This window comes from Vidua chalybeata, chromosome 1 (assembly GCF_026979565.1).
Source record: "Vidua chalybeata isolate OUT-0048 chromosome 1, bVidCha1 merged haplotype, whole genome shotgun sequence".
Classification (NCBI taxonomy): domain Eukaryota; kingdom Metazoa; phylum Chordata; class Aves; order Passeriformes; family Viduidae; genus Vidua; species Vidua chalybeata.
In genome coordinates this window covers 27,531,934-27,552,549 of record NC_071530.1, presented here as the reverse complement: position 1 = coordinate 27,552,549, position 20,616 = coordinate 27,531,934, and the positions used below count along the sequence as shown (strand labels likewise).

Sequence of the window (20,616 nt, the reverse complement as noted above, 5' to 3'; positions counted from 1 at the left end):
AACATTGACGCTTCGGTCACAGGTTTATTGTGGGTATGGATCGCAATGCAGACAGCCACTAACTTTGCACAAACATAAATGAAAAACATAAACAGACTTCATAATTAAATAATAATATTTATTAGTAGGATATAAGCCTCCAAAACTCATGAAAAACATAGTAGGTTGTTGCCTGCTTTTTTAGATATTACCACCTATATAGGTAACTGTTATATCACTCCTCTGACTAGTACCAGAACAAAAGTCTTGTGGTATAATTGTCATGAGAAAAGACAGACTGAGGCAAATTACACTCAATTCTCAACCTCAACTATATTGCTAGGACTACTAGAAGCATTACTTCCTAAAAACCTCTCAAGTATGACATACATCATTACCTTCCAGGTATCCATAACTGCAGTCAGTGAAATGTTACATTACGGTGATGCCAAAGCTCCTTAATCAAGTTCTACTTTTCCTGCATTAGGTGATTCACTGGTTCATGAAAAAAGCAGCTCCATTATGGAGCAAGGTCAGCTCCACAGTGCCCATGACAGCTCATTAAACTGTGTGGCAGCTGCTACCCATGCACAGGAAAAACACCTCAGCTCTGAGGCTTAAGAAGCAAGGATTCCTGAAGAAAAACAAAAAGAAAAAAAAGATCACAATAGAAATGTAGCAGGATCTTTACCTCATCTGACATCAAGAGATATCTAGCAAAATTAAATGTGTGATTTGGTATTCCTTAAGTTGCCAGATAGACATCACCTTTACACTGGAAAGCAATTAGTGTCATTCATAATCAACGTACCCAGAGTACTCTCAAGTGAACATATCCCAAAACCACATCCCAAGTATGCACTCATTTACACAGTTATACTGAGGTCTGTATGAAATTTTGAGAAGTAAAAGGAAAGTAATGTACAGACAGCCAGGGAAACTTCAAACAGTGAAGTTCTGTCAGTTAGGTCTTTGAAACTAATCTGTTTCAAGATGTCAGACCTTTCCGTAGTTAGATCTCAAAATCATCTGCTTTGGGCATTCCAGAATAAGAATTTCTGGGTTTTTCAATTTGTCCAAATTCATATTTGATTATCTATTCTCATCTGTCAGTGCATTTGTTCAATTTTAATGCTCTTTATACTCTCCAGACAGGCAAAGTGGCATTTCAAATTTACCTGGTAGAATTTCACCTTTGTAGTCCCCTATCTGCATTGAATGAAAAAAAAAAAAAAAGCACAGGAGAGGAATCCAAATAATGTTTGACATTTTTTGGATCAAATAAAACTCTTCACCATTAAAGATATATTTCTGTCAATCCATCTCCAGATCAGTAGAACAAGGCAGAACCAGATCTTTCCATCTCTTCAAGCTCTTATCTAAACAAAGGAAAGTAGTCCTTAAAGGTTGCTGTTCTCCCATTTACAGTGTTCTATACAGGGCTTGAACAATTGTAACAATGGTTATGACAACTCTGGGATGGAAAAATGACTTTATGAAAAAGAAAATAGCAAGCATGACTGTAGTTATTTTCCCACCTAAACTTAGTTTAAAAAATCATCCTTTCTAAAGAGATCCACAAGCTAAAACAAAAACCCTCTACGCACAAAAACCCCCATTTATTATCCAAATCAGAAAACTGGTGTAGCACTCATGAATATACAATAGTTTTCTCCAAGACAAACATTAAAAATATATCACTAAGTTGTTCCAAAACGTCTGTGTAAGGCTATTTGTAACATTTAAGTATTATGAATGTTCTGAATGTTCCAAAGTCATGTTATTTGTTGCCCAGTTTTTAAAGATTTGGAGTTTTCAGCAATGATAGTTTGTTAAAAGTAACTTTGCAGATAGGTATAACTGGGTCTGTCTGGGATGGAGTTAATTTTCCTTATAGCATCCCAGCCATACAGCTCTGTGCTTTGGGTTTGTGGATAAAACAGTGCTGATAGCACACCAACGTTTTGGCTAATGCTGAGTAGTGTTCACACAGCACTAGAAGTTTCCTTTTTCATTGCCTTTTCCCCCTTTGTGTCTGCCCAAACCTGCAGGGCCTAGGCTGTGAGTGGTCAAGAAGCTAGGAGAGGACACAGCCAGGACAGATGCTCCCAGCTGACAAAAGGGTTATTCCATATGGGATCATGCCCAGCAAAAGAAAGCTCAGGAAGAGAAAGGAAGGCTAACCAGGGTTATGGGGTTTATCTTCCTATTGCAAACAGCTGCCTGCTGCAAGGAAATAAATTTCTTATTTTGTTTTGCTTGTGAACACAGCTTTGCTTCTCGTAATAAAAAGTCTTCATCCTGACCAAAGTTTTCTTGCTTTTGTCCCAGTTCTTTCCACCATCCTACTGGGAGGGAAGAGCATATGCAGTGGTGTGGGGGCTTACCTGGTGGCAGGGACCAACCCACCATAACAGCCTAAGTTTGGACTCAGTTACTTCAGTAGTTCAGTGAGACAACACTAATTCATTCACATATGGTGTTCAGCTTTCAGATACTCAAGTTTATTATAGACTTAACACAATAAAACATAGTATAAAAAAAGTAGACTGCAAAGTCTTCACATCATGGAATGCCAAGTTACAAAAATTGAAGTCATATCCTTGAAAATACATGAAAGCTAGCGGGAAAATATGGTGAGACAGAAGGAAAACTTGTGAGAGACAGGGAAAAAGGGGAGAAAAATACTAAGTCAGTTAAAAAAAATATAGACGTAATCCAAGCTTTTTAAATAGAAAATTTAATATCATTCTTTGAGTCAAACAATCCTGTCTAGAAACATATTCATAATGAAGTTAGGTCCAGATGCTGAACCTCTGAATAACAAGATCCCTTGCGCCCCAGTTAGCTTAGGTTAACATAGCTTCTGTGTCCTACAAGTCATTCCAAAATACTCTTTGACTTCTAGGGTGTTTATCATGCTTTACTGGATAGATTGTTTGCTAACACTTACAAGAACATCTGAAGTTACAAAAATAGTTATCACTCATTAGTATTTCTATACGTATCTCGCGATATTATATGCACACTCTGTACATTGGATGTTAACAGCAGTTAAATTTGCTTCCTTAAAATAAACAAAAGAACTAAATCAGTCAGTCAGACCCAAAATACTCAGGCACCATAATACGCTTACATGTGTGGTACTAAACATCCCTGCCCATGCAAAGCAAAAGCAGTTTCAGTACCCAGGAAACGCAGGCATCCAAGTTGTAGGACCCATGTGATGGCTGGAGGAGAGTATGAGGATCAGGATGTTACTCCCACTGAACAGTCTCCCACTAGACTGAAGGGCTCTCCACATGAAGTGTGCAGATCCCATGCAGACTGGTTTTCCTGGCCAACAGGCCTGCCTACCCATGGAAAAGCTGATTTACATGACAAAAGCTGTAGATAGTAGAACTACCCCAAAATAACCCTTTGGTAATGATCAGAATTCCTGAGCTAAACATAAAATATGTAGGTGACTTCTGAAGCTGAACAAACACTGGGTGTTTGCCACTGCTAAATAATTGCTCTCAACATCTTTTGTATGGGATCTATTCCTCCTTTTCTGGGCCAAAAGAAAAAATGACTTTTTGGTCATGACCAGGGCCATCACTAACAAATATTTTGCTGGTTACAAGTAGTCCACTGCTGAAGTAAATAGGTTGCACTTGCATTATTTATCCTTCCCTTTCAGTAGTGGAAGCATTACTAGGGTTGCAACATTTTGTTAGACAGGCAAGTAAAAAATTTAGTTCTTAGAAGTATCATTGCTGGTCTTTTTCATCTCTTAACTCTACAAGTGCAATTCAGCTGATGTGAAGCTTCCTGCAGCTGCCCAAATCCAGAACAAGTCACCCATTTCAGAAGGTGCTGTCTGGGAACAGACAGATGTCTTGCTATAGATTAGGGGGGTGGGAAGAAAAACAAAAGCACCCCTCAAAAAAAGGAGAGAACAAAGGGAAACCTTAAATGCTGAATATGAAATAACGCTATTTCTCTTTTAACATTTTCTGAATATAGAAATTTCTCTCATACCACTCCAAGCATCATCCTTTCCATGAGGGCACAACACTTCAGTCAGGTTAAAGACCCTCATGGTTAAGTCCAAGCACTTAGGTTTGGTGTTTAAATGGTTCCCTTTATAAACCACATGCTAAAACGCTCAGGCATGTTTGCAATGCACTACTATGAAAGAATATATTCACTTGCAGAACTTCAAGGACAATTTGAAGCAAACTCAACTAAAACATGTACTCAAATCTGCCAACATCAGGCTGCAAAATATAAACACTACAATGTTAATATCAAGGTCATGCACACATCAGAAGTGCATTAAGAACTTCAAAGTTATACCACAGAGGAAAAAGTATTTATGGTTTGTCTTCACAAAAGATTGGGAATTAAGCAAACATCCCTATGACATTGAGATGAATAAAGAAATTATGAATGGCTTTTTCCCACACCAGGAATTCAGGAAAGTCAGGTATTTAATCTTTTAACAAGAGTGCTTCCCTTTAAATCTCTCCAAATAGATATTTGATGGTTAGATCTTTGATGGTTTGGCTCTGGATGGTTATTTATTAATTCTTTTCTTTTTAAAGCAGTGTATTTGAAATGTACAATAACTTTGTTCTCCAACAGTCAAATAGTCAACATTCTTATGCATTTAAGTGTTCCATACTTAATTCAGTTAAAATTTTGAAATTTTATCATTATTTTAAACAGAATACATTAAGCTGATTTTCAATAGTGCCGTTACAGTGCAACATCTGGACTATATTTCTTACTGTTTTAAGAAATAACTAACAGAGCTTCCATTTTAAAGTGCAACAGGTTTTGGTAAAGGAATTGCTACAAAGTATTCAAGTGAAAAGAATCCTACTAGAAATAAGCACACTGAAATACCAGTATAAAGGTATTTGAGAGTGTCTGAAGACCAGAGGAGGTTACAAGTGAAATACTAATCACTTCAGAAGACACATATAAGAAAAACCCAGAAAAAAAATTTAATTTTTCAAGTCAACTTTCTGGAGAGAATTGTATTTATTGATTTACAACTGAACTGGAAAGTTTGCCTTTTTTATTTTAAGATCAAGATAAAATGAATGTGAAGAACAAAAGGTCTGGCACTTGGATCTATACTGACACCTTGTTTAAAAAGTTATACAAGTTAATAGTGAGTTCCCTTGCTCCCTTAGCATGTTTCCAAGCTTGGTCACATAAAGCAAGTGCAAGTTAAATATTCACACAGATGTTTACCTGTTTATCTGATGGGATGTTATATTAAAATCAGTAGATAAATTGAAATACTTGTCTTATTTGGTTAGTAATGTGCTGACAGTTGTGCAAGGGAATACAAGCACTTGGAACCTTAAGCCTTTTATTCTCCCATTAATTTGAGAATTCTGTAGGATTTTTAACCCACAGTTTGTTTCTTAAGATGAGAACTCTTCATCATTCACTAAGTCTATCACAAATTGATGTTTAGATATCCTAGATGAAAAAGCCTGAGTTTTATCCTCTCTCTTCCAACACATACATGGAAAGAATAACTTCACTCAATTCTTTAATTTAAATCAGAGAATTCCAAGCACTTCATGCAAGGTTAAGAACCACAGATTAAAGTATTGATTTTGCTCAGCATGTCCACCAAAATTTAAAAAGCCAGTTTGAGTCTCAACATTGCATAAAGTTAACTTCCCCCCTGCTATGCTTGTGCAAAAGCAGCATTCACTACTGTCACCAAATAATTTGATCATTGTGTGATTCCAGTTATTTTAGATTACTTTTCATCCTTGGAAGAAAAATTTGGTTTAAATCAATATAACTATCTGCCTACAGCTGTTTTCTTCTTTTTCTATTTCAAAAACCACAAACAACACCCCCAAACAAAAACTACACTCCAGTGTGTAAATATTTAAGCCTAGAGGAAAAGACCCTGTGTCACTTGCTGGCAAAGTTCAGTTCTGATATGATTTAAACCAGAATTCTATCCCTACTTGCCATTATCAGCATATCTTTCTACTAGAGTTATCATGAGTTTACCACTCTGCTTCTAGCCACCTCCCCACTCTCCTGGTCTTTAGTTATTCACCTGTATCTTTTCAGGCTATCAGACAAGCTTATAAATGCATTTTAGCAGCTACAGGACTGAACCTCATCTAAACTCTAGAAAGGTGAGTCAGTTGTGGACAAGTTTCCCTCATGACTGTGAGCTGTAATAAAGAATGTTTACTTTTAAGGGCCCAAAATTAAAAATAATCTTCAGAATATAACTACAATAAGTTATCTCAATTGACTACTCTAGTTACAGAAGTTCTCTAAAGGCAAAAGACGAAGTCTTCATCTTATCAACAACTATATGACAACAGCTATATGACAATTGAGGTTCCAAAGGTTTTCACAAACTCTAAAGTAAGTGCTCATAGCAATTCACATGGTGGTGGTGGGGGGGGCTTATTATGGTTACTTAACGTCTCTTAAATCAATCTTACATCACCCACATTTTTTCCCCACCCACCCCCTTAGGTCCATCTAAGAGAGGCCAGCAAAGAAGAGAATAATGTAGACATGTATCTTCACTGCAGTACTGGAGCCTTAGAGATCATTAGTGGCAAGTTACTCAGAAGCCTTTTTCTATTGTATTTATTGCCAATTAATTTTGTGTAGCTTATTTCCAGGAGATAGGCAGCACAAAATCAGTAATACCTATTTAAAAAAATACACTATTCATTACAATGCAACAGTTTCAATAGTACCTTCTTATAGCTGCATCTCACATAATTCAGAAATAAAACAATCCTGATCTAGCTAATTAAAAAGTTAACCCTCAGAACAGTCAGCCTTCAGGAGTCAAACAACTTTGGACCCAAAGTTTATAATCATCATGATTGACAATTACCCCAGAAATTCGCATGTGCAAACTGTGCTACAGAAACTATTTTGTGCTGTCAGTCAGGAATCTCACAATTACATCAGCATTTACTACTACAGAAAGAACTTCTTCATGTTCCCTTACATAACTTTGATGTGACTTTTGAGTGCTCTGGAGGTACAGATAACTACTGCATTTGCTTACTGAGCCTGCGCAAGAAATAAACACAACCCAACATATTAACACTTAAAATTTGCTTAGGTACATAATATACTAAAACAGTAAAAATCACAAAAATTTACACCAAGCTCTCCAAACCCATGCTCAAAGCTTCCCACCTAGTTCCAACTTGATTTTAATGCCTGTTCTAAAAAGCTTACTAAAAAACAGACTGGTAAAGTCTTGTTTATTTTCTAGAGTCATGCATTTTTCCTTTGTCAGTAACTGTTGTGGGGGTTGTTTCTTGTTTAGTTTTTAAAGCCAGCTTTAAATCTAACAATATATATTCTCCTTATAACATCCCAGAGGTAGCAAGAGGGAATGTGAATGAAAAGATGCCAGATTCTAGAAACTGCACATTCAACTATAGTGTCATCCAAGAGAGCTTTCCTAGCTTTCATAGACTGCATGTCACCTCTAATTATGGATCGCAAATAAAGTGTAGAATCCCAAAATAAAGAGCTACTGCCACTGGGTTACTAACAGAAATTTCATACCCAGACACCTCAAAGTAATCTTGTTATTTAAGTAGTAACATTGCATTTTCAATAGTCAAATATCAAGAACTGAAGTATAAACTGAAAATTTATGAGTATTACTTTTTAAAAATGCTCATTAGTGACACATTTCACCTAAACACAGACATACACACAGTTACTCTAAGTTGATGTACCACACTGTAAGGAAAAGTCCCAGTTCTGTTCAAGAATCTGATATTCTCCCTCTCCCCCCACCACACAACTTGACAGAAGTGCTTACAGTAACAGAAAGCAAACAGAAGGGGATAACACAACATTTAACAAGTGCACCTATTTACAATTTGCACCTTTCCCTCCTTGCATCTAAAGTGTACAGATCTCCATGTTTGCTATGCTGTACATCACATGTACTCTCCACTCCATGGAACACCAGTTCTGTCCAAAGGATCTCTGCAAGCACCAACTGCAGTCATTCCACACCAACCAACACGTGCTTTTACTGTGGAGGCTGAAGGACATTTAAATATTCTGACTGGCCCAGCTGGTAGGTCGTGTTTCCTCCACAGTCCACATACTGGTATCTCTCCTGGGATATTTGCTCAGGGTGGCCTAAGTACGAGGTTGTCACTGTCACTCTTAAAAAGACAGAAGAGAAGAGATTTTGAATTTCCTATTCTAAAAATCACTGTGTTTATATTACTAGGGTTATTAAGGAAAAGGTTTTGGAACAAAATATGCTTTAAATAAATTTAAGAACATTACTGGTTTACCACTATAGATTTTTACCACATAAGAGATATCTGGTTCCTTTTCCTAAAGATGCTAAAGCTGAGATTTACTTGTAGTGTCTACCACTACAAATAATATTTCTTGTTTGTGATAAGAAAGCAAATGATTAAACAAACTACAAGCCATGCTATATCTACTCTAAAGATACGCCCCAGTCCCTCACCAATGAAAGACCCCACCTTCTGAAATTTATACAGTCACAAAAAAGCACTGTCACAAAGCAGTCTCTCACAGAGTACTAAAACCATGAACTCCTTCAAGATCAAAGTTCTCAGTGAGTTTTGAGCAGTGCCTGATACACAAAGTAATTTTAAAGTTTTTGAGACATCAGTAGCTCCATGGCTACAGCCCAGCTGCACAGCAGATATAGTAACAATGATTCTCAATCCACCAGAACCTGTCAAAAGGCACAGTTTACTTTCTGTAACTATAAAGCTACTACACTAAAAAGCAAGTTGACTTCATTTTATCTATGAAGCAAAGACTCCAGGATTAAGTATTTGAGTATTATTTTAATGAGAATTACATGGCTTCTGAAGTTGTTTCTCACACATAGGAAGACTATCATACTTACTGCATCATCACTACTATGTTATGTACTTTGATAGATGGTAAAGTACAGAAGTCACTGCAAAAGAGAAGAACAATTGTTAGATTTACAGCAAACTTTTCCAGGGTAATTATCTGAAAAGCAAGACTTCTAGTTTCAACTGGAAATCCTGCTGTCTGTATATAGACTACAGAGTTACTGTCAATGGCAACAGAATCATTTGCCAGTGACTGTATGCTCACCTGGACCCACTACTACATACACAGAAGTGTCCAGTGCCAACAGAAGTATCCCCAGAAAGCATTCATTCCATCTTCCAGAAGCTAACAAAGGTAAACCTGAGCCACTACATTTAAAGCCTGTCAGTATCACTTTGTTGCCTTTTTTTTTTTGCACTCATCCACTTCTATATTATGCCAAGTAACCTTTAACCAACATACAGAGATTCCAAAGTCAAGGTTATTGTTCTCTTGCAAGATAACCTTTTTCAGACTTACATTTTCTGACACATACCAGTCTACATACCAGTCACAAAGAGCACCATCTAAGTGCACACTTTTAACCCCTAATTCTTAAATCATTGCTCTTGGTCACAAATTTATCAGCTATAGAATGAAAAGCATGTGATCAGTGCAGTAAGATTTCTTGGCAGCCACCTACAGTATTTGCATGCCTTTGTCATTCTTTCCCCCTGAACCAACAAAAATAAAATATAAGCAATCAGTGAACTTAGCTTATCCAAACTGTAAGAAAATGCAGCATTATCATGAGTTCTATGAAGGCTATTTATGAAGTTTATTGATTCCTTATGCATCCGAAGTGTGAGCAGATTCACAAGATTCAGTGTTTACATAAAGCTACCTTACATACTTTTTTAAAAGGTGACAGAGGTTCAACATTTTCTGTTGAAATTCGTGCCTCTCTCAGCATTTCACACCTGTTTAATTTTATTTCAACAATTCAAAGCAACAAGGTTTTCTCTCACCCCAAAGAAGCTGGCATTACTAGAACAGCACACAGACCTCAAGTCTCAGTAGTTAACTCTTTCTGTTCAATCTGGATTTCAGAGTAAGAGAACCAAAATTGGGGTTTGTGACCAAGATATAATGAGGAACAGTCTGTTGGATAAATGTATTTTCAGAAGCTATGAATAAAACCACTCAAAGGGCAGGCTGTAAACACTGCTTACCGTTGTATACATAACATGTGAAGACAAGCCTCTAATTTGCATACCACTGAATACAAATTTCCTTCTACTGCAGAGAAAGTTGCTAGAAAACTTGTTAGGGGAACACACTTGCACTTTCATCCCTAAAGCAGCAAGGCCTAAAGTCAAGACCTAAAATACTGAAACAGAGATACCATTTGAAAGGTTTATAGCCAGGAACAGCAAGCCACTCTATATGAAACTAATCAAGCAATTGTGGTTTACCTATCTTTCAGTACTACTAAACTTAAAGAAAATGCCCCAGCATCTTTCCAAACAGATTCCTGCTAACTTTGGAAAAAGTTGTTTTTTAACAGTACTGCAACTTTTAAAAAGATCCATGTGATATTTACAAGTGAGTACACTTACTACATGTAGCTCATTTCATCTTGTATGACTGTGGGCACCATATAATCAATCTAAAAAAAAAAAACCACAACAAAAAAGCAATGAAAACACCAGTAAGTAGATTTATATATGAAGATTAACACATGTTTAACTTTGAAAGCCTAAGCTACTTACTTGTTTCATATCCAGCGGACCAATGTTGGTGATGTTGTTTAACCGTGCTTTACCAATAACGGTTTTTGAAAACTGAACTTGGGCTGTGATATTTGCCACTTCAACAGAGTAGTAGTTGTTATTCGTTATATTAAGTGTGTTCTGAAAAAAAACCACAAAACAGTAACAGCTATCCATTCTGTGTATCTCAATGAGCAAACATTTTGAATCTTGTACATGAGACAGTAATATCAGAAATTCTGCAAGTAGATTTTCCTGCCCGTGAGGACTGCAGAGAGGAGTAGGGTCACCATCACTTCTGAGTTTATTCAGTGATTATATGTGAGTAACACACAAACTTCTGCACAACTTTCCTGTAACAGCCCTCCACTTCAAATACTGCATTTCTTCTTATCCTTGATTATTCCTTCCAGGAAATTTAGCTATCAAAGGACCTCCTTCTCCCATGGCAGCTTTGCTTTATTTAAAATGAAGAACTCTACCAAAAGTCTTTAGGCAAACCTGTATGAAGGTCATTACGAAGAAATCAAGAACTATCTGGGAAGAACTTTTTAAAGTTTTAAGGTGGATAAGAAAGTATTTTTCTTAATACCAGGCATAATACCAGAGCAGTAGCAAATAGCATTCCTAAATACACACACACTGCACTTCAGACATATTCCAAAAGTAACGCTGAGAACTCCAAAGTTACCATTCCCTTGAAAACAGAATACCCAGCATCAGTTTGCAACTACATCTCTATTAGCTATAGTTACAGGAACCAGCCACAGCAGGCTCAGTTACATTTTTCAAACTGGTCACTGACTCTAGTTCTTAAGGCACCAACTAAGCTTTTCAGCCAGACCACAGTTTCTATTTACATTAAACTCTCAAAGCAATATCTCCTGTTGCATTCATGCATTACAAACACCCAAAAAGTCAGACTTACCGTAATATTTAGATAGATTATCCGCCTTTCCTGTTCGTAAGTGACATATACTGATTTCACACCAATGTACTGAACATCAATTGAGCGAGGAAACAAGAAGAATACAGCCAGCCCAGAGAGTAGTAAACACACAGTTACAGAAGCAGTCACATAAAGCTTTCTGGAGGAAAAAAAAAAAGCACAATTCAGAGTCAAAAGCACATTAAAAAACAGTGACATGCTATTTTAAGTGATAAGGAGCAGGACTAGTCAACACAATTAATTCAGTCTATTTCTAGCTTCCATTAGCTTCTAAAAATGGAAAAAACCCTATGCTGCACTTCACAGCTATGTCTTAAACAGCTGTTACTCTTGCATAAATATCACAAATCACATTTCAAATCATGTGGTTGTCCCAATACTTGTAACTGGCAAAGGAAAATGGAAGAGGTAAATATTTATGTGCTTTGAAACAAATCCACTTCCTCTTAATATTTATTTATAGCACAACTTCCATCATTTTGTGAAAGTCTCACAAAAAACACCCAGAACACAAAATAAAGGTCTTATGACAGAGAATCCTGACTTCCAGGGAAAGTGTTAGGACTTTAGCTAAGAAGCAGGAAATTCACAATCCAGCTAATAGAAAAGGGTGTGTTTGTGTCTGTGAGGCTGTGTGTGTGTGTGTGCGTGCATCGGAGGGTGGGGTGGTGGTAGTGGTGTGAGAGATAATAAAAAAACCCTCCACAAATAAAAGGATCTACTTCAGCTCTAATTTTGTCAAGATTTGAACACCAAAGTAATATGTTTCATATGTGCACTACCATTACATCAGATATATTATCCAGAATAGTATTACATAAAGCTAATATATTTCTTTTACCTGGCACTCATTTCTGTTTACTACAAAAATATCAAAACATTAAAAAAATGAAGTAAAAATGAAAACATGACAGAACAAGAAGCCCTGAGCATTGTAGTGAACCCCTCAAGTAAATCCTAGAAAAAAAAAAACTAAATATGCTGTATCATAAGTTGTTGATTTTTCTAGCTGCAAAAATCAGAAAGCTACAAATTAATTTAAGCTGACTTATTTTGTAGTAGCGGCTCAAAGATGCTACCAATTAACTCAAACAGTGAAGATGTGTCCGCTTAGATCAATTAGGATGTTACAGCGATTAAGACATACATCATTACTGTAAACATGAGTAGGTCATACAGTATTCCTCAGCTTTGTACTTAGCTAAGATGTATTGTGATGGAAGTATGCACACCTGTTAATAAATAACTCACCAAGAGTTAGAGGTTAAGGCTGATATTACCCACAAGCCCTGTTCTTCCAATAATGAATGCAAGAACACATTCCAGTGATTTTTTGCTTGATTCTTCTTATTGCTATCTCCTTTGAATTGCTGAATTTTAACTAGAAGAAAATAATTAGCTGTAGATTCAGGTATCACAAACAGCTATTGACTTACGTTCTTCTTGGCCTCAGTCTCTGATCACTGTAAGGAATTAAGGCTACCAGCTGATTTTCTTGCCCTGGAAACAAAAACACCCTTTCAGAATTTAAACAAAAAATAAGTGTTGTTGCAGCTCTTTTAAACAAAGAGTAACTGTTATAACTTAGTGGCATCAAAGAACAAACACTAAAGATAAATATTTAAATTCCGGATAAGGACCCAGGTCGAATGCTACTGTAGCTGATGTCACTTTCTGAAATAGAGCATGGCTTACGCAACATCTAGATGAAAAAACACCAAGTCCACAAGGACCAAAACAGCAATAAATTCTGCCTCTGTGCTGCACACATGACCAGAGGCAGTATTGCTTCTGGCACCATTTCCTGGAGAAAAAGAGATGCAGAACAGCTCTGAGCTATTTATGCCAGACCATATGAACTCATGGGACAGAACATTCAGAAGCTTGGACAGTAAGAACTGATCCAGAAGGCATTCTGCATGCACTCTTCTGAAAAAGCAGAGGTCAGGTTTGGTTAAAAAAACCCAACAAACAACAAGCCCAAACTGAAACAACCAAAGCTAATAATACAGGTGATTTGGGCAACACTAGCTATGCATACACTGCATTCTGGAAATCAGGAGTACATAAAACCATATTTATCATGGTGCTACTGAGCTACAACACCCTGGAAGTCAAAATAAGTATCTACTGGAATTTCTCCATGAAAGTTATGTCACTGGACAGCATTTTTACAGGGGGTATCTTAACAGCAGAAGTAAAGAACACATGCACAGAGGAGTAGTTGAAAATACATGTACTACATCTGCCAGTAGAGCTTTTGCTATTTGTTGTGGAACTGCATGAGAACAGAGGCCTCAAGGCCAAGTTAAATCTGCAATTTTTAAGCCAAATGCAGAATTTGATCACTTAACTAATCAAGTGCTTGGCAATGATTCCATGCTGAATCACTAAGCTAAGCAAAACATGCTAACTAAGCATACAGTAGCATGCAAAACATCAACCTTCTAAAAAGCCTCTACCAATTTAAAACACATTTTGATTTCTACTTCAATGAAGCATCACGTCCTCCTTTCATACATCATACTAAAAGCTAAAGCTGTCCAAGTAACAAAACATAATTTCATAGATTTATTATAGTTTAGCCATCATATCACATATTAATTATAGTCTTACTAGTCATAATGTTATTCTTAATTTTTCCCCTCTCCCCTCAAGTGACCTCCAAACGTGACATTTTTTCTTCTCTAAAATACTAAGGAATGATTACAAACACAATCCTCTTAGCTCTAATAACTCACTTTAAGTTTAACCACATTATTTCATTAGAATGCATAGACAATGTGCATGTTTTTATAGTTACTGCACAATCTTTAATAAAATAATTAACTAATATTTAAGTATTAGATCCAAGGATTCTACAGTGAAAATAAGAAGCTTTTGAACATAGAAATCCTGCTATTTCTGCACTTTGAGTAAAACGCTTTATTGATATTAACAAGTATTTAAACTATTTCAAGTTAACAGAACACTGAGATATTCTATGCTCCCTGGTCCTTCTACAAAGGTGAGATGCAAGTGTTTGTGGACTGTGTCATACCCCAATCTCACTGAAGCACAACATGGCACAGAGATCACTCAAGCTTCCTGAGCTGCTGGTGAAAATCAGTTCCAAGAGGTTTTACACCCAATAATTTGCTTTGGATAAGAGGTTTGTAAAGGCAAACTCAAACATGAAATCATGTCATCAGCTCTTTCCCAGTCAAAGGGAGAAATCTCACAGCTGAAGCAAAAGGCTGAGCCTTGGCCCACTTGGCTCTCCTTTGATCCAGTTTCAGATACCCCATGTTCTCCTTTCACAGGTCTCTTCATAAATATTTAGGTAGCTTATCATTTAGGACAGAAGCATAACAAAGGAGCATGTTTTACCAAGAGGAAAGGCAAAGGACAAGGGCAAAGCAAACAAAACAGTTAGGTATGAGACTAATGCTGTGTAGCCTACTCCTTCCCGAGGCAGCCAAAGAACCTGTATTTTCAACTCCAAGCTAGAGTTATCCACCTAGCAAGCACCAGTGGGACAAAAGCAGGAAAAAGGAAAACAAAGGACACTGGCATCAGTGAGGGCAAAAAAATTCACTATAAATCAGGGAAGAAGTGTTGCAGCCCAGGTCTACTTTTCCATCTCTGTATTTGTAGCCATTTTTGCAGTTATGTAAATTTACAGGTTAAAAAAGGAAATAAAAATAATAAACAAACTTATTTCCTCGTGGAAAAACTTACCTCGTGGAATTCTTCCTGTTCCCTGACAAGTTGGGCAGGTGACACTGTCTCTTCCTGTAAATTCCACATAGGGAAACTGCGACACATCTCCACATCTGCTGTCTTCATTGTGCACTTCCGAGTGAACTAAACCATTCCTCACATTATCAGACACTGAGCTTCCATCATAGCCATCTTCTTTGCATGTATGCATAGGCAGGTGAGAAAGTGATTTTCCCATGTCTAAAAAAAGTCAGAAGGATGTTTGCAGGGAGAATGATTCAAACATGCTTGCATTTATTCCTTTGCACCAAGTAACTGTTAGTGTGTGGCCACAGTCTGATAAGACTCAGTTCTCCTTTGTTCAGATCCCTTAAGACCTGCAAAGCACTAAGGCCTTGTCAAGCTGGAGTCAATTCCAAATTGTACAGAACCTGAATTAACTGGGAGCTTTGTTCAGATTCTCTAATATGCACAGGTTGAAAGGGGATCAATGAGAGGCTTTAAAGTTAGAACAGTACAACTGCAGGCAAAAGCTGCAACAGGTTTTCCAAAGGATTGTTACTGTAGAGGCTTTAACACAACACACTAATCTTTGTATTATTAAAAAAAAAAAAATCAACACTGGGCCATAGAAAGCAATTTTGCAATTCTGAGTAAATTCTACATACACAACAGATCCAATTTTAGTAAATTTTTTAGCCTGGACTTGTTTTGAGAACATAGGATTGGCTGTTAGTTTCCAAGTTAAAAATATAGATCACCTGGTATTTAAACTGATGATTCCCTTTAATTAAAAAGAGGACTAGTTCACAGGTAAGTCAAGTGAAAAATGGGAGTTCCTTAAACATAGCAGCTGCCAATATATAGCATTTATACAGACTTGTTTAAAAAAAGTATCACTCACAAAAACATTTTTGTTACCTAGGTGTATTTTAATTTTTCCTCATTACTGTCGCTTTTCAGCCATGACACTGAAAATACCTCAAATAACATTTGAAACTAAAGTCTGTAAAAAAGTGCAGTAAGCAGAAACCTCCCCAGTTTGCAACACGTGGGAAAAAATCTCCAAGAGAAACAAAATAAACATCTACAGCAATGGCTCTGAGTTGTTCAGCTTACCCACATAACCCATTTTAGTTACATAACACACAGAGACAGCAGTCACCCAATTCATCAGTGTTTTGAGGAATAAAATTGATTAAAATTGATTGATTAATCAATTAATTATCTGATTAAAAAAGAATACGCAAAACTCCATGGTGGTTTTTTTTTTTGTCCATTAAGAGGTATTTTTAGAGTGGTAGCTAGGAATTATCATGCTAGTTCACTAAAATGAAGCCCTAAGAGGAAGATTAAAAAAAGAAATTAAGTCAGAATATTTTAAACCAACTACTCAAGACAAAACAGAAATATCTCAATACTGATGGCAATGCAAACACAACATTAATTCATTACATTGCCACAAAGACTAGGTGAATGTGGGAGAAGGAAAGTAAGTCAACAAATGCCAACTAGTCCCTGTTACTGCCCCAGCAAATATACAGGATTATTTTTTCTACTTATGTCATTAAACCCTTACAAGCAGGAAAGCTATTTACCCTTCTGCTGCTACAGCACTTTTTAAATATTCTAAGTTTGGGAGCCATTCAATAATGGAAACTGTTGAATTGAAAATTAAAACTACTGAGCTATTGAAAAAAAAAATCCTGAAAAAGCTGCTGACACTGTTGGCAATTATTTCACATGGGGTTTTTGTTTACTTTTCTCCTTGCAGCTGACCTCCAGCCTTCAAGCTACTGAACTTGAATCTTGCAGCTTAGGCAATAGCTGTCACAATTACAAATCTGAGAGCTTAGGGATCATGCTGTTCTGCCACCAGTTCATTCAACACCCACTGACAACTGAAGTGCACCTTCTAGTTTTAGCTTCTTCCAGAAGGAAAAGTTCACACACTCCATGATCACACTGTTCACTGACATGAACCAAAGTGCAGCAGGCAAGGATGACTAGGAACTTCCTTCAAGAGCACATCCTTTATTTGAATTAAAGTGCTAATGCAGGTGCATCCTTCAACACCAACTGTACTTGAGCTTCAATATCTGAATTTAATGGTGACAGAGACTAGGGAGAAACGTCTCAGTTCACAAACAGGAAAACACAGAACCATCTTCAAGCAAAATTGGATTCACCAACACGCTTTTTCCCTTAGCCAAGCCTGAACCTTATTACAGTTGACCACAAATCAAAAACATGTTGATTTTTTTATCCAGCACTTAGAGGCTAAACAGTAGTAACTCTGAAAATAGAACATCTCCATATGTCACAGCTTCCATACTGTCACCAAAGTCAGAAATCCTACTTCATGAACAGCTCTGCTTTGGTACAGTCTCCCTTGCAACTGATGTTACATTCCCCTTGGACTTAGCTGGGGTTTCTGTGAATTCAGTTTGTTAAAATGGGTTCAGTAAATTAAAAATATGACAAGTGGCTTTTGTTTACGACCGCACCCTTCAACTTTCTGTGTACTGCAGCACAATGATACATGGACAAAACCCAGTGTCACAAGACAGACTGAACCACCACATCCCGAGCTACACGCAAGACTTTGTTTATGAACTCAGTGAAACTTCATAGAGTCAAACTAAATTGTTATACTTCTCCAGCAAGTTAGGCTGATGTCCTTACTCTTTATATGCAAACATATAAACTTGAGATTACAAACCTACTTCTTTTTCAATACAGCAAAAGATTTCAAATCGCAACCACCGTATACCACATCAGCTGTGCCTTAACCGTGAACATCACAAGCTCCTCCAAAGCAGAGGACGGACCAGGGTAAGGCAGTGACTTAGCAGCCACAGGCTTGTCAGCTCGGGTGGGCACGACCAGCGCTGCCTTTCCCGACGCCTTTACAGACCCACGTCTAGGAACTGCCGGAGCGCTAAGGCGGCCGCTGCCAAAATAAAGAAGTCAAAAATCCTGAGGTTTAGGGATCTTCTCGTCCATCAGCGCTAGCTGCTCTCACAAACATGGCGAAGTTTACAGCCGGCAGGCTTGGACCAAGGCCCGGCGAGCTCGGCTGCTGCTGCGCTGCCCGGCCGGCCCCCGGTCCCCGCTCGGCCTGGGGTGCTCTCGGCGCAGGAGCCGTCCCGGGCAGGAGCAAGGCAGGGCAGGGCAGAGCAGGGCACGGCAAGACAGGACAGGGCAAGGCAAGGCAAGGCAAGGCAAGGCAAGGCCAGCCCAGGCCCCCGCTCCCCCCCCCCCCCCGCCCCGCCGCGGGCCTGCCCAGGCCCCGCCGAGGCCCAGGGGTGGCCGCGGCGACCCCCGCCCGGCGCGCAGCTCCGCCAGCGCCCCGCAGCCCCCGCCCGCCGCGGGAGCGCCCTTCCGTCCCCACCTGCGGCGCGGGCTCCGCGGGCCGGGCCGGGCCGGGCACGGCACAGCGGCAGAACCGGAGGCTCCTGGAGCGACGCAGCTGCCGGCGCTGAGCCCCGGATCGGGCGTGTGCGCAGCCGCGGGGCGGAGCCGGGCCCATCCCGCCCGGCCGCGGGCGGGGCCGGCTGCGCCCTGCTCTCTTGGTCGCTCGGGCCGTGCCTGAGGTCAGCTGGCCCAAGGGTCGGGGATGGCACATAGGGCGCCGTCCCGAGGCGTGCGGGGTAATCCCGTATCCAGGAGTGGGATCAAGGGTCGGGGAAAGGGGAGTAGGCAGGTCGCGCATCCCCGCTTTGCGGCGGAGGGTCTAAAGGGGGCAGAGCAGGATTCCATCTGGGGTTTCCTGTCAGCTGTGGTTCAGAATCCTATTAACAGAATCATCTAGATTGGAAAAGACCTCTAACGTTGTCGAGTCTAATCTATGACCGAACCACCATGTCAACTAGACCACGGCACCAAGGGTCACGTCCAGTCTTTCCTTGAACACTTCCAGGGACAGTAACTCCACCACCTTCCAGGGCAATCCATTCCAAAGCCTAATCACTCATTCTGTGTAGAAATTCTTCCTAATGTCCAAGCGAACCCAGCGGTCAGGTTAAACCTATGTCCTCTCGTCCTGTTGCTAGTTTGCCATGCTGCCCGCAGCTATGAGTGCCTCCTCCTGTCCTCAACTTCGTGGTACCTTGTGGCACCATCACTGTTTCCTGTGTTCTCTTTGGTAGCTCTGGTGGAAGTTCCTCGCCCCCTTGTGCTCTGGGAGGGAGATCCTCGTGAGAGCAAAGCAGTGGCAGGTCAGAAAAAGAGATGCCAGAAACGAGTGCAGTGCGTTTTCATCACTCGCTGCACATTATACCATGTTGCTTGTACAGCAGATGTTTATCCAGGGCATGGGCATGAGATGTTCTCCCAGCCATTTGCCAGAGCAAGATGAAGTGCTTTGGAAGTAAGTTGTGATGGCTTCTCTTCATGGGTCTACCTCTTGTTCACAAAAACCATTACCCACTGTCTTTGGAAATGCTCGAGACGACTCTATGGGGATGCGTGAGCACCAAAGGGATGAGATCTGTGCAGAGGGGACACAGCGCAGAAGGAAAGCAGGAAGAAGCTCTGCCTGGTTTGGGAACCTCGACCCAGCTGCAAAAATGAATCAGGCTGGGGGTAATTCTGTGATTCACACCACACATTGCAGTGCAAGGACAAGCACAGGGTCAGGGTTCGAGGGAGAGAATGAGGAAGAGAGGTTCTTGTGACTACTTGGGGTGATCACGAGGCTGGGGCAGGGTGCCAGGCTGCTCCACAGGCTGGGATGAGACAGGCTGCCTCCAGCAGTCACCCAAAGCAGGTGCAGCTCTGAGGCCATCTGCAGTACAGCCGTGCCTGTAGTGTGCACAGAACCTGGTTGTGGGACCAGCATATGATCAGCACAGAAAATAACTTTTTCCCAACCAGGCATGTGCTTAGAGAAAAAAAATCTTCATTTATTTTTAACCAGCCTAATGCCAGCCCATTTATTCTCTTTATCCTTGGAACTTCTTGGTGTTTTCTGGGAGTTTTAGAAGTCTTGGATTGCAGCAGTCTTTAGCTTTCATTATCCAGTTCAAGTAATGCATCACAGCTGGCTTGGCTCTACTTATCTAGCTTATCATGGTCAAGCTCTTGGCAATATTGGCAAAAGCTGGCATATTCCACATCCTTCTGGTAGATATCCACCTGACTCTTTGTCCAGTCAGTGTTCAAGGCCCCTGAGATATCCATTATACAGCAAGATTGACCATGGTATTTTGTGAGTTCTTAACTACAAAACCATATGTGTCAGATACACTGAACAGGTGCCTTGCATGCTCAGGATCAATATGGAGTTCATACCTTGCTTTAAAACATCAGCAAATCCCAAATTTGGAAGGCTCAGGTCTAACTAGTAATTTCACT

At 39.4% G+C, this 20,616-nt stretch overlaps 1 protein-coding gene across 3 annotated transcripts; it reads right to left on the bottom strand.

The window, feature by feature from the left end:
- Positions 1 to 2,461: 2,461 nt before the first annotated feature.
- Positions 2,462 to 18,744, bottom strand: TMEM106B (transmembrane protein 106B). 3 transcript variants are annotated; one of them, XM_053942741.1, is made up of 8 exons: positions 18,653 to 18,744; positions 15,277 to 15,498; positions 12,993 to 13,056; positions 11,536 to 11,695; positions 10,608 to 10,748; positions 10,455 to 10,504; positions 8,903 to 8,956; positions 2,462 to 8,174 (listed from the first exon to the last, which is right to left on the bottom strand). In XM_053942741.1, exons 2-8 carry the CDS (start codon positions 15,494 to 15,496, stop codon positions 8,036 to 8,038), a joined length of 828 nt encoding a protein of 275 aa, XP_053798716.1. In that variant the 5' UTR covers positions 15,497 to 15,498; positions 18,653 to 18,744; the 3' UTR covers positions 2,462 to 8,035. The 3 variants fall into 3 exon arrangements, with proteins under 3 accessions (XP_053798716.1, XP_053798728.1, XP_053798721.1); XM_053942753.1 differs by lacking the exon at positions 18,653 to 18,744 and adding an exon at positions 17,981 to 18,312; XM_053942746.1 differs by lacking the exon at positions 18,653 to 18,744 and adding an exon at positions 17,985 to 18,312.
- Positions 18,745 to 20,616: the final 1,872 nt, after the last annotated feature.

What these genes read in the sequence shown, in the direction of transcription:
- TMEM106B (XM_053942741.1), bottom strand. Translation starts at nt 15,496, where the DNA reads ATGGGAAAATCACTTTCTCACCTGCCTATGCATACATGCAAAGAAGAT. An exon ending in TAATCTATCTAAATATTACG is followed by an intron (nt 10,749 to 11,535) that starts GTAAGTCTGACT and finishes GTTTTTTTTCAG; the next exon opens with AACACACTTAATATAACGAA. An exon ending in AACATAGTAGTGATGATGCA is followed by an intron (nt 8,175 to 8,902) that starts GTAAGTATGATA and finishes TGTCTTTTTAAG; the next exon opens with AGTGACAGTGACAACCTCGT.